General features: G+C 37.7%; 1 protein-coding gene across 2 annotated transcripts; it reads left to right on the top strand.

Annotated features, from left to right (window-relative positions):
- Positions 1-39: 39 nt before the first annotated feature.
- On the top strand, positions 40-8,471 carry LOC136252628 (uncharacterized). 2 transcript variants are annotated; one of them, XM_066045144.1, is made up of 14 exons: positions 40-203; positions 3,131-3,170; positions 3,223-3,359; positions 3,408-3,439; positions 3,490-3,637; positions 3,709-3,780; positions 3,834-3,966; positions 4,251-4,410; positions 5,502-5,643; positions 5,691-5,801; positions 6,956-7,413; positions 7,466-7,514; positions 7,574-7,682; positions 8,282-8,471. In XM_066045144.1, exons 1-14 carry the CDS (start codon positions 108-110, stop codon positions 8,440-8,442), a joined length of 1,848 nt encoding a protein of 615 aa, XP_065901216.1. In that variant the 5' UTR covers positions 40-107; the 3' UTR covers positions 8,443-8,471. The 2 variants fall into 2 exon arrangements, with proteins under 2 accessions (XP_065901216.1, XP_065901217.1); XM_066045145.1 differs by lacking the exon at positions 7,574-7,682.
- Positions 8,472-13,014: the final 4,543 nt, after the last annotated feature.

Genomic DNA, 13,014 nt, shown 5'->3' with positions numbered 1-13,014 from the left:
GCAGTGATAGAATTGTTTACTAGTCTGGCGGCGCCCGACCCTTCGCTGAAAGGCCGGGCGCCAAAGTATTTACGGATCATGATAGGTTGTCAGTTCGCTCTCTGTAGATGACTATGAACGATACGCAAAGGAAGGAAGAGGTGGATGGATCTGTTAAACCGGATGATCAGGTTATTAGAGCTACTCCATTGCCTAAAGCAAAGGTACTAACACAAACAGTCAAGTCACAGTGTCACATGACCGCCGGACCTGCAACCACTCGCATGCAGCTAGCTATATAGCTAGGAACACCACTCGTACATACACGCGGCAAAGAACGTTATGAGATATGCGTACAAGACTAAACACACGAGGATTACAGTTAACGACTGGACGGGCCGAGGCGGGATCCGCCCATCATTTTGATTGAAGTACTCTAATACAGCAGTCAGCTGAATTTCCTAGCATGCAGTGACAGGGAGATTTAAGGCAAATACTCCCTCCTTCCTTTTTCAAAGTGCATCTCTTTAATTAAGGGCTATGATATACATGGTACCAAAGCATTGTACACCTGTTGTTGAATAGTGTAAGTCACATGTACAGTTAGGTGTTGCTTAGGTCTGGTTTTATGGTAAGGGACGCTAAAACCTTTGGGACCATGCCAAGCATCCTGATTAACAGCATCAGATCCCTCACCCACACTGTTATGTCCCACCACCCAGTGGGGTAGCCAGCTGGAAGGTGAAGGGGGGGGGCACACCCCCACAAAAATTAATGCTCATTTTCACAATGATTGCACAACGGCTAATAACCCAAACATGGGCTAGCCAACATATTATGGTATGGAATTATTACAAATCATAACTACATAGCTACTTCATTTTGATTTACTATCTATATCATCACTGCAGATAACACTCATCGAGCCTTCCAATTTTACGTTCCTTAGCTCTAACTGCTATTTCCCTTTAGAGAGCTAGAACATGCTTTCTTCTGTTATAAACACTAGTGATGGCATGCCACTGCTATAGTCAAACTGTTTTAAGTACAATATGTAGACATAGATAAATGTCTGGTGCCTTTGGTGCCACGGCAAGCACACTACAGCACATGCACTTCCACTAAGAACGACGAAACTAAGTACAGCTTTTACATTACATCAGAACAGTTACTTCTCCAGAACCATTAAAGAATGGAACACCTTGCCACTTAACATTATTGAAACCTCTGACTCTGATTTATTTACATCACTTTTACAATCACATTACTGCACTAGCTTGTAATTAGATAATTGGTTTATATTGTAACTTTATTTCCCTGATCATACCAGCAGGGCTGACTGCTCAGTATATAATAAATTAAATTAAATTCTAATTAAAATCAACAACTCGTAGTATAGTCTTCAGCATCATTGAATGACAGTCTAGGAAGGTCACTGGTTTCAGACAAAAATTCGAAAATGTACTATCGTGTGAGTAAGCTATTTATAGAACAATGATTAGTGTGTGTGTGTGTGTGTGTGTGTGTGTGTGTGTGTGTGTGTGTGTGTGTGTGTGTGTGTGTGTGTGTGTGTGTGTGTGTGTGTGTGTGTGTGTGTGTGTGTGTGTGTGTGTGTGTGTGTGTGTGTGTGTGTGTGTGTGTGTGTGTGTGTGTGTGTGTGTGTGTGTGTGTGTGTGTGTGTGTGTGTGTGTGTGTGTGTGTGTGTGACTAATATAAATTTTTCGTTACATGACATAAGTAAGTTGATGTTGTAGCTACCTTTGCTGCTAGCGATACTGCATGGCCTGGGCCTGAAGTTTGATGATTATTGTGTTAGATACATAGCTACATAGTGAGTTTGTGATGGAAGGGAAAACAGTGGTTGAATTCAGTGGTGATGGACAATTGCTGATGGGGGAGGGTAAATGCCCCCCTCCTTCCATCTCCCTTGGCTACACCACTGTCACCACCTAAATTTGGTGATTATGACATCATGCAAGTTTTTTACCATTTGATTCTGTTACCTCAAAGATTGTCTGCTACAGTAAATCTGATATCTCTCTAATCCAGAGCACCTATAACTGTATTACCTGACACTGTTTGCTGCACCAATAAAACTCTTTCTATCAATAATCCAATATAAATTTTGAGCACCAGGTTTACTGTATGCATAAACTATAGGCATAGTAGAAGTAGCTAGATTTGCTGAAAACCCACCTCAAAATGCTCAATGGATTGGGCTAGCTCTTTCACGACTTAATCAAGATTGAGATACTCTAATAGAACATTCACCTTACTCTATTAAAACAGTCAAGTGGATGTATGGATTAAGAGCCACCCACCCTCATCACTGTCAACTTTCCTGATCAGACTAATAATAAATGACCTATTACTGGCTTTATTTGGTAGTGCTCTAGTATTCAAACTTTGTAGCATGCTACAGAAGACAGGTAACACCAATCAGATAGTTGTGTTGGTGATTGTTGATGTTTGTGATGTTTGTATTTTTGCATTAGTGCAGTCATGACCACTATGATCTTACAGTCCAGACATTTGTCATCTCCTTGTAATAATTACTATGATGCACCTGTACTGTATTGGAGGAGAGCTAGGTGATCTGGCTGTGGGAGACTAGACACTGTGACTTGTGATGTAATTATGGAATGTGTAAACAATTTAAAATTCCAGGGTCACTGTGAGTCAGTCCCTGGGTCCATTGTTAATGTTAACCTTCCTTCTAACTCATTATGAAGCTGCTTCAATAGTGACATCACTTAACTATCTAACTCTTGTGCATCCTTGTGACTATGTCCACTCCCATGTACGTATGTTGTAGCTTGAGGGTAGACCACACATCACTTAACAACAATTTGCACTACTCATAAACTACCCTTACTCTCAAACTAAATCATAATCTCCTGTTGTCCATTGTCACAGCAATGTTAAGATGTATATAAAGAAACTCTTTCCTTCATGCCTTCCTTGATAGCTCTTGTGCACGCCCCGTGCATAGCTCCAAGAATATTGATAGGCTAAAAAAACATTTTAATGCAGCTTTCTTCTGGAAAAATCATTCATGAAGCTACCTAAATTATCCCACAAACTTATATAGCTGTACAGTGTATGGTATAAATGCCATTTAAATGAAGTGTACACTAGTGTCATTGTATAGGTGGCTGTTGTGTGTCTGGTGATGTTTGCTGATCAGTATGGTGAGTAAGGGGTGGCTTAGGTGTAGGTGGTACTTATCACAATCCATTTTAGGGGTGCTACTCATCTTCCCATTCCTACCGTTCATGATCAGTGATTTCTTTCCTCATCTTGATCGTACTGAGATTGGTAAGAAGGCAGGATTCCTTGGTAGTGCTTACTATATTGGTAGTTTTGCTGGTAGTCTAATGGTGAGTAGTAATATTATTATGTGGGTATGATCATGTGATCCATTATAGTGGGGATGGTTGGCTGATGTCATCGGTCGTAGGTATGACTGGTGGATCATGTGATAAACTCTGATAGGGTATTCCCACACAGGCCAGCAATGCTGTTAAGTATTACTGGAACAATCATCAGTTTCACTTTATTTGGCTTCAGTGAGAATTTTGCGTGGGCAGTGTGTGTACGCCTATTACTAGGACTTCTGGATGGAATAATGGGGATTTCAAAGACCTATCTCTCTGAGGTGTGTTATCAATGTTGCACTTATGTGATGCTGTGATACTGTCTCCTCCTTATGGCTTATTTCATTACTAGATATGTGACAACACCAATCAAGCTAAAGGTTTTGCACTAATGGCTACCATGAATGGATTTGCAAGACTAATAGTAAGCTTTTCACATGATCCATTCCCCTATTCACTATACTGTACGAATTACAGGGTTCATTGACTGGAGGATTCCTAGCTCGTCCAGCTAGCAAGTATCCATTTTTTGATGTTCCCTTCTTCTGTCAGTTCCCATATTTTTTACCATGTATGGTTGGGGTAGCAGTTAGTATGATCAGTCTTGTTGGTAAGGATTGATTGTGGGTGTTAGTTTATTGTGATCAGTTTAGTTGGTGAGTGGCTACGTAATGATTACAAATTTAGTTAGTCATTTCCTACAGACAGGCAGACAGAGAGATGGTTGAGTAATACGTAATACCACGTTGTTGATGGCTGTAACGTAGAATTAGGGCCACTTTCTCATCATAAGTGTTTTCAATCAATGATGTTACAACTTTGATCTTACTTGAATAGTAGCATTTTTTGTTGTTGTTGATTCTTTATGTCTGCATGATCACTCCGTCCCTCTAGTTGCCATCTTGTTTCTCAATGAGACACTAAAGAAGAAGACACCATTGGAGGATGACACTTCCATGGTAACAAGTGATGCAGTCAGCATAACAACCAGTGAAGAAGTCACTAGTGAGAAGGGAGAACATCTCAAACCATTACTGGGATCACATGTCTGCAGGTGTGTACAATAGTTGTATAGTTATTTGATGTATACATTTCTACAGTATTGTAGTCTGTTTTGCTATTTTTAATTATTTTTCTTTCCAGCAGTTCTGTTTTTCCTTGCCTATATATTATGCTCAAATTTTTGTTCTATTTTCCTTAAAGTAAACATTACTTATAGCGTTCTATTAGGGAATTTTCACAATGAGATAACTGCTCTGTTTTAGTATCTCTAGTAATTGTGCTGCTCCTATACTATATTGCTGATTTTACCATCCTATTATGCTCCAAAATTTGCCAGGCACTAGTTAATTAGCTATAAGAAGTATACTGATAATAGCTATACTGATAATAGCTATACTGATAATAGCTATACTGATAGATAATACTGTAAACACAGCAGTGTACACTCTCATTAATAATTGTGACTGGATCTACGAAAACCGTTCTTATCGCCCAAGACAGGAAGTTTGATTTTTTCACACAAACACAAAGCTTAATGAATGCACTATCAAGTTTCACTGCCACAGTCGACCAGAGTGAAGTGGTCTGCTTTTGCTGGCTGCTTTTTCAGAGCACAGTGGCGAGCCGTACGAGTGGTCTGGGGTCTTGATGGAACCCTGGCCAACCAGGTGATGGCTGTGTGTGGCTGTACAGCTCCGTGGTGTTGGACAATGACCTGTGCTGTAAATTTCCTTTCATTTTAGCCAGTTCTGAGCCCTGAATGGCCTATAACTTGGCCCAGTTCATCCCAGCACGTTTCTTTTCAATTTTTGAACACCATCTTGCCCGCCTTCCAGGGCCCCCGCCTCCCACCCTTCTGGAGCTCGCCTGATACAGACAACCTCGGTTTAATAACTATCTAAAATGGTGGGAAACTTAGCTGCTGACTACTTCTTCAGTGGATGATCAGGAAGGTAAGAAATTGCTGTGGAACGTGTGAAAATTTGGTATGCGTACCTACCACCATTGGCCAGCTACAACACACTGAATGTTTAAAACCGACGTTTCTCGATACTTTTAAATGAGCGATAAGACCGGTTTTCCCAGAGACAGTCACAATTAATATATCCAATATTCCTGTCATGTTAATATAACCAATAATAGACGTGATAAGAAACTGAACACACTGGTTATGAGGTTTCGTAGCAAGTTGACTACGGTAGCAAAACTCATGAAGGACCGAAGAGTCTTCCTGACAACTACCATATATGCCGAAATGGGATTTATTGTGATCATTATTTATGAGGTCAGTGCTATATTTAGAACAAGGTGAATCATGTGATCTTTTAATAGTTATTTCCCCTTCTCATGGTTACCAGTCATAGTGATGGTGGATATGATATGGATGATAATGAGATTGGTCTGTTTCTAAGCATTGCGGCCTTCATTCAAATATTTTACCTGGTAAGTAATAAAAAAATTATTCATACCCTCCTGAAATAGTAAGTGCTCTTGTACAACAATGACGTTTGGCTATATGCACATAAAACACTGTGGAAACTGTTAGAGTAAAAGTTATTGCATATAGTATTGATAACATGTAAAACTTTATTTTCAATAGTGATGTCCAGTTTGACTATGTTTGTATATTGTATGCATTGTATGTATACATGGACATAATGTATGGTATCCACACCAAATTGTACAATTATGTTTAAGAATTGAAATACAGAAGATATATGCAGTTTTCGTCTACTTGGATTAAAAATACAACTTTATTGCATGCGATAAACCAAGTATGTGAAATAAAATTTAAACCTGTAGTGAGGACTGCTTGGATGTTTAGATTACCAACTCTACCTTGCAGTTGCCATTTCCTGAGATATTGCTATGTTTCATAAGGCTATCTAAAATGTTCCTAGAATTTTGCCTGTTATGCAATGTATAGTTTGGTGTTGTTGGGACTACTTGGACTGAACTGATAATGTGACCAGGTCTTAGTGTACAATTGTTCTATTGTGTTGTTGGAGCTCCTGCCAACCTGGACATGCTCCTTGAGTCTTGTACTTAATTCCCTAAAGCCATACTATTTTTCATACTATTTTTAATAAATCTAATCTGTGTTGATGAAATAATTTTGCTGGTACATACTGTGCATCACTCTTACAAATTATTACTAGAAAGGGACATTGTTTCACATCACAGAATAAGTTCTAAACTATATTGTATCCAGGAGCGGCGGAGCAGGCCAAAGGGTGAGGGGGCCAGGCCAACTGTAAGCTGAAGACCAAAAAACAAATAAACAGAAAAAGGTTACTACCTACTGAAAATAGCTTCCCTCCACCAACTATATTCCTTATTTATAACTACACATACACAACTTACTACACTGCTTCCCTGAATACTGTGACTGCTCTATTAGAGTGTCTCGATCTTGACTGTTCTATTAGAACATCTCAATTTTTTCTTAAAGAAAAGTGGGGGGGGGGGGTCTCCACCACCAATGATTGTATATACTGTCATTGCATTGGTCATGTTATTGTGACATGAAAGTTTTTAACAAACTATAGATAGGTGGATTACTCACCTAAATAGTAACATCTTATCTACGACTGTAGGCACTGGTATACCCTCAAGTTGCCAAACTATTAGGATACAGGCACAGCTTTAGACTGGGAGTGATTGTGTTTGGAATTGGCTGTGTGTTGCTACCTTTGGCCAATCAAATTAGTGGACCGATACAAACTAGCCAATCAAATCACAGCAATTTTACACACAACGCTACACAATTGACTGTATATAGTGGTAATCAAGTTTATTTTAATAATCATTTGTGGACATTTGCTACTTTGTATGGAAACAACTTTACCAGTGGTTACCATGGAGATGTTAGCAAACATTTGGACTGTAATTCAATGGATTGTAATACTGAAATTTCATTGGTTAATAATCTAACAAACAACAGTTGTCGTGACTCACATTTGGAATCTTCAGTAGGAATCAATTCTATTGGCCGTATTCCATGGAGGGTGTGGCTGACAATATCTTGGATACTCGGGATGATCACTATTGGGAGGTGTGTTCTTAGCAACAGCCAATTTTATTACGTATGTTATTCTCATAAACAGGTTGACCAGTTTCACCAGTATCTGTGTAATGGTGGGTAATTCTGCTCTGGTGAGTATAGTGTATGTCATGACCTGTGTAATAACTACCCCACACACACACACACACAGCCAGCTACAAGGGGTACAGTTAATGGTATTGGACAATCACTAGTTGCTATTGGTAGAAGTACTGGACCATTAATAGGAGCTCCATTATTTGCCTGGAGCGAGGGGAATGGTAAGATGTATGTTTTGGACATCTGTGACATAATTTTTTTTATCAAAAGCCTTAAAGCCCCGCATTTAATGTCACTGATTATATTAAATTCACTTCAGGAAACACACGATCAGGATCTAGCTAGCTATAAACTGCAACACATAAGTGATACTAAAGTTTCCAGCAGCAACTTCTATTTCAACAGACTCCCTCGTATATGGAATGTTTTACCAATAATAGATTACAATCTTAGCCTACCTACTATCAAGTACAAACTTACAAAATTTCTATGGAATCATTTTGAACTAAATTTTGATCCTGACAATGCATGCACTTTTTCTTTTGTTTGTCCCTGTTGTAATTGTAATAAGTCCCCCAAACCTCCCAACTTTGATCACTTGCTTTAAATGAGTTTTATATAAGTAACTATAACTAATCTTAATAACTACTTACTCCAGGCCACTGGCACTGGATGCCAGTGGACCCTCAGCATACACTAGATTCTAAGGACTACTAATGTTTATACTGTACGTATCTTGTTGTATGTATGCTGTAAAGCAAATAATAAATAAAATAAAAGATATAGTATCATTTGCTGTGTTTCTATTGGTTGTTGTTAGGACACAGTTGGCCACTCAATCATCACTTCATATATGACATCATCACACTAATTGCTCTACTGATAATATTGGTTAGTTTTGGACTACCCAAATCCTCCGAGACAAAGAGACTACTTCCTGACCAGACCTCTGTAAATAATAATGATAGAAATTATGTTTAAATTTCTAAGATTAAATTAAAATTTTATAAGTGCTTGTTTGTTTATGTAAAAATTCCTTAGCCTATATACTATAACTAACTCTGGACAGTCTGGACAGCACCCATTGTACACTGGTTAAAAAGTTAGTCATGTTATAAGGTATCCAAAAATATATTAATATTATGATAAATTCATGCAGGTGCCTTCTTTAATGCCATTAAAGACATTGTACACTGTGCAACAAATTAAGCTCATAAACTTGAATAGCTATACTGTGAAACATAACACATGTATATACCCCTATAGGCTATAGCTAAATTACAATGACTCATTTAATCTTTGCAGTAGGTTAAGTCATGTACATTAAACAGAGCCATTAAGAAATTCTCTCTGTTACTGAAAGTATGCCATACAGTTGTATCATTATGACACAGTACAGCCAGTTATAAAGACTGAATGTAGAATGTGAGCTAATGATGGTTAATTTGCTCGACTAGTTATGCTAGCGATAATAACAAAGCAAAACGACTGAAATATGATGTGATAGACCAGCTTCCTACAGGACAAGACACTTATGGCATACGCGTTGTGATACAGACTACATTATAGTCAATCAACTCAATTAATTTAAAAATGCAATAACACGCACACATGCATGCACATTATAAACAATCATCAGTTTAGTCGGTGACTTGTGGCTTCCAGATGAATGGTTTTGTATAGACGAGCTGCAGGCTATAAAGGAACATGTACTTGTAAATTACAACAGAAATTGAAAAAAAAAAAGAAACAAACAGTTTATATCTCACACCATGTTCCTTAACTGAGAAAGTTTAAGCACACAAACAGTTATTTCGAGTATCCCTTTGATGTGGTTAACACTCTAATTTATGAGGTATAAATGTGCCATGATTAAACCATGCACACACACACACACACAGACACACACTACGTACACAGTATGGCTTTGAAAGTGTACTACTAAGTGGAAGCAAATTTTGAGGTTAGTGCAAGATAATATTGTGGTTAGGGACTAAATTGCTTCAAACCCTTTGGAATGTGTTGGTTTCAATCATTAGACATTTATTCTAACATATGCATAGCTTTAAAAACATCGCATTCCTGTATTATATGAATATTTTACACAGGTTGTCTACACTAATGCACACAACCAAAAAATGTACTAAATTTCTGGTAATGAGTAAGGGAAAGTAAAGTACATGATAAGCTGTAAATATGGACCAATTCTACTCAATAGTGAACTGACACGTTCACATTCGCCATCAGTGCCATTAGATCACCCTTGTCAGTCCCAGGAAAAGTAACAAAAATAAATAAATAGAAGCTAAGATAAACAGTTAACTAAAGTGTACAGTTTTAACGGCAGGGGAATTTTGACGCCTTACATATGAAAATGAAAGCACCTATTCTGCCCACTAGTGAACTGACATGTCCACACTCACCATGGGTACCAATGGTAACCCTTGTCAGTCCCAGGAAAAGTTGAAAAAAGAAAAAGGAGCAAAGATGTGCACAGATTAGCTAAAGTGTACAGTTTTAACGGCAGGGAAATTTTGACGCCTTACACATGAAAATGAAAGCATCTATTCTGCCCAATAGTGAACTGACATGTCCACACTCACCATGGGTACCAATGGATAACCCTTGTCAGTCCCAGGAAAAGTTAAAAAAAAGAAAGACTGTTGATCGACCTTTCCAGTGATTCCTAAATTATGGGATATCTACTTAATTTTGGTTTGAAAGTACTGTATTGAAAACTTTAATCCTTTATATTTTGAAAAATACTGCTTGAAATTCTTCGAATTTCTTTGTGAATAATGATTGGATCATAGTCTATGTTTGATAAAATTTTTGTGCACAATGGGCTCAAGAGATAATTATAATGAATTATGGTGTGGTATGCTGTAGAATTTGTAGTCTATTTATTGCTGTATGGGAGTGTACACCTCCAATAACCACTAGCAACAAGGCCACGCCAAGTTTGTCTTACAGAGTGAAGGTGCATGTCTAGGTACAGTGCAGCCTGTATTAGTGACCACCTGTATTGAAAGACCATCTATATGCTGCAGTTACTTTAATTGGATATTAATGTATAGCACCAAAGCATCAACCCTTTATCCCTTTGAGGAATTTTGTTGTGTGTACCTATGCAACCACATAAATATGGCTAAGTCCAGTACAGTGGGATTCAACTTACGTAATAAAGAAGGTATTTCTGAAGAGATGGTACAACATTCACATGATATGTTTATGGATTGACCTTTCCAGTGATCTCTAAATTATGGGATATATACTTAATTATGGTTTGAAAGTACTGTATTGAAAACTTTAATCCTTTATATTTTGAAAAATGTGAATAATGAATGGGTATGTTAGATAAAATTTTTGTGGTGGGACCACAATGGGCTCAACAGATATAATGAATTATGTTGTGGTATGCAGTGGAATTTTGTAACCTATTATTGCTGTATGAGAGTGTACACCTTCGCAACAAGGCCATGCCAAGTTTGTCTTACAGAGTGAAGGTGTCTAGGTACAGTGCAACCTGTATTAGTGACCACCTGTATTGAAAGACCATTTATGTGATGCAGCAAATTTATACTTTTCTAATTGGATATTAATGGATAGCATCAAAGCATCAACCCTTTCTTGCAAATTCAAAATATGGTCCTTATTAGACAGGTGGACTTTAAATGAGATCACCATGCATCCACAAACATGTGAATGTTGTACCATCTCTTCAGAAATACTTTATTAAGTCATATTCCGCCATAGTGCACTTACACACATAGCCCCACTCCACACTATTCAAGTTACATACATGGCTACATAGGTACAGCAACCTTGTATACCACGTTAATGATGTGATAGAAAGATGACATCACAAAACACAATTAATAAGGCCAGAGAAATGCTAACAGCCTCTAATTTCTCCCATTTCTGTCTTGTGCCTTGAATTGACAACTGTACACACTGAACTACACTGTACACACTGTACACACTGAACTACACTGTACACACTGAACTACACTGTACACACTGAACTACACTGTACACACTGAACTACACTGTACACACTGAACTACACTGTACACACTGAACTACACTGTACACACTGAACTACACTGTACACACTGAACTACACTGTACACACTGAACTACACTGTACACACTGAACTACACTGTACACACTGAACTACACTGTACACACTGAACTACACTGTACACACTGAACTACACTGTACACACTGTACACACTGGCTACATTTATACACATAGTTGTCAACAGTGTTGGGATTATCACTTATCACATGACTACATAATAAGATTATGTTACACAATTTCATGTGTAAGGCGTGAAAATTGTGTTTAAAAATATTTACACAGTGCAAAGTTACAGTAGATTTTGTAACTAGAGATGGAACAAATTTTCATGAAATATTCAAAATATTTGTGGTCATAAATCAGAAGCTATGGGGTGTATGGAGCTAAAAATTTGCAAGAGTGATAAGCACCACAGAGTTTACAAACACACCAAGTTTTGTCAAAATTCGATAAGTGACCCTAAATTCTTTGTTGATTTGACATGGAATGACTCTTAACTGTTAAATACAATTGGAGATAAACCATGTAGAATGGAGAATGTAGAATGGAGAATACTATTAATATTGTATAGTAGTGCTAGTATAGGCCACCATAGCTCCTTCAAACAGATATCGCTACTCTTAGTCCACTTGTGAGTATCAGGATACACAATAAGCGAAGTCAGAATTGTATCCATACTCTTTATGACAACAAAACGTAATTATATGTTAATGAGGGGTGACCTCTAACTCACCATCAATGCATGGCATGAGCATGCAAAGAACCTTATACAGGATATAGCCAACAAGGAGTGTAAAAATTCACAAAACGGTACATACAAATACTAGCTATATAGTGCACGTGGCCAGATTTACCCTTGGTTTTCAAGATGCTGTTACATTTTCACTTTGTCGCACTTTATAAAGTTTATAACCATAGTGTCTTAAAAGTAATCATAATTTTTGTTGTATATATGCAAAGCCCTTACAAAGCAATTATAATATTTGTGTGTCATAATCTTATCACATGTCAGGTGATAATTCCAACACTGTGGAGGGCTAAGGTATAATATAGTGGCTATTGTTGGTTCTGTGTGCACACTGCACAGTTGTTCTGGATGCCAACATCAGTTTAAGACACAATATAAAATTGGAAAGTATTGGTCCAACCTTATAGTTAGCCATGCAGATGGTGGGAAACACTGATCCCTCAGGTGCATGGTCAGATACATGATCTATGGGATGAAAAGGGCAACATTGTTCAATTTTCACTGCAAGAAAGTACATGAGGAGTAGAAGTGGCGGCTATGACTACTCCATGCAAAGAAGAGTTACAGTGTTGAACTATACTAGCAACTGATACTGCTCTTAGTGGATGGTAGATAAACCGTTGGCACTATTATGATTATAGACTGCCAATTGAATCTGCTGTTAAAGCACCTAAAATTAATTCGCTTTATTTTCATAATATTGTTTTCATGTAAAAATG

This window comes from Dysidea avara, chromosome 4 (genome assembly GCF_963678975.1).
Source record: "Dysidea avara chromosome 4, odDysAvar1.4, whole genome shotgun sequence".
Classification (NCBI taxonomy): Eukaryota; Metazoa; Porifera; class Demospongiae; order Dictyoceratida; family Dysideidae; genus Dysidea; species Dysidea avara.
This window is presented reverse-complemented; position numbering and strand designations above follow the sequence as displayed.

Excerpts from the sequence above, each read along its gene's own strand:
- LOC136252628 (XM_066045144.1), top strand. The coding sequence starts at position 108 with ATGACTATGAACGATACGCAAAGGAAGGAAGAGGTGGATGGATCTGTT. Across the intron at positions 3,171-3,222 it reads GATGTTTGCTGATCAGTATG|GGGTGCTACTCATCTTCCCA; the intron begins GTGAGTAAGGGG and ends AATCCATTTTAG. Across the intron at positions 3,781-3,833 it reads ATGGATTTGCAAGACTAATA|GGTTCATTGACTGGAGGATT; the intron begins GTAAGCTTTTCA and ends TACGAATTACAG.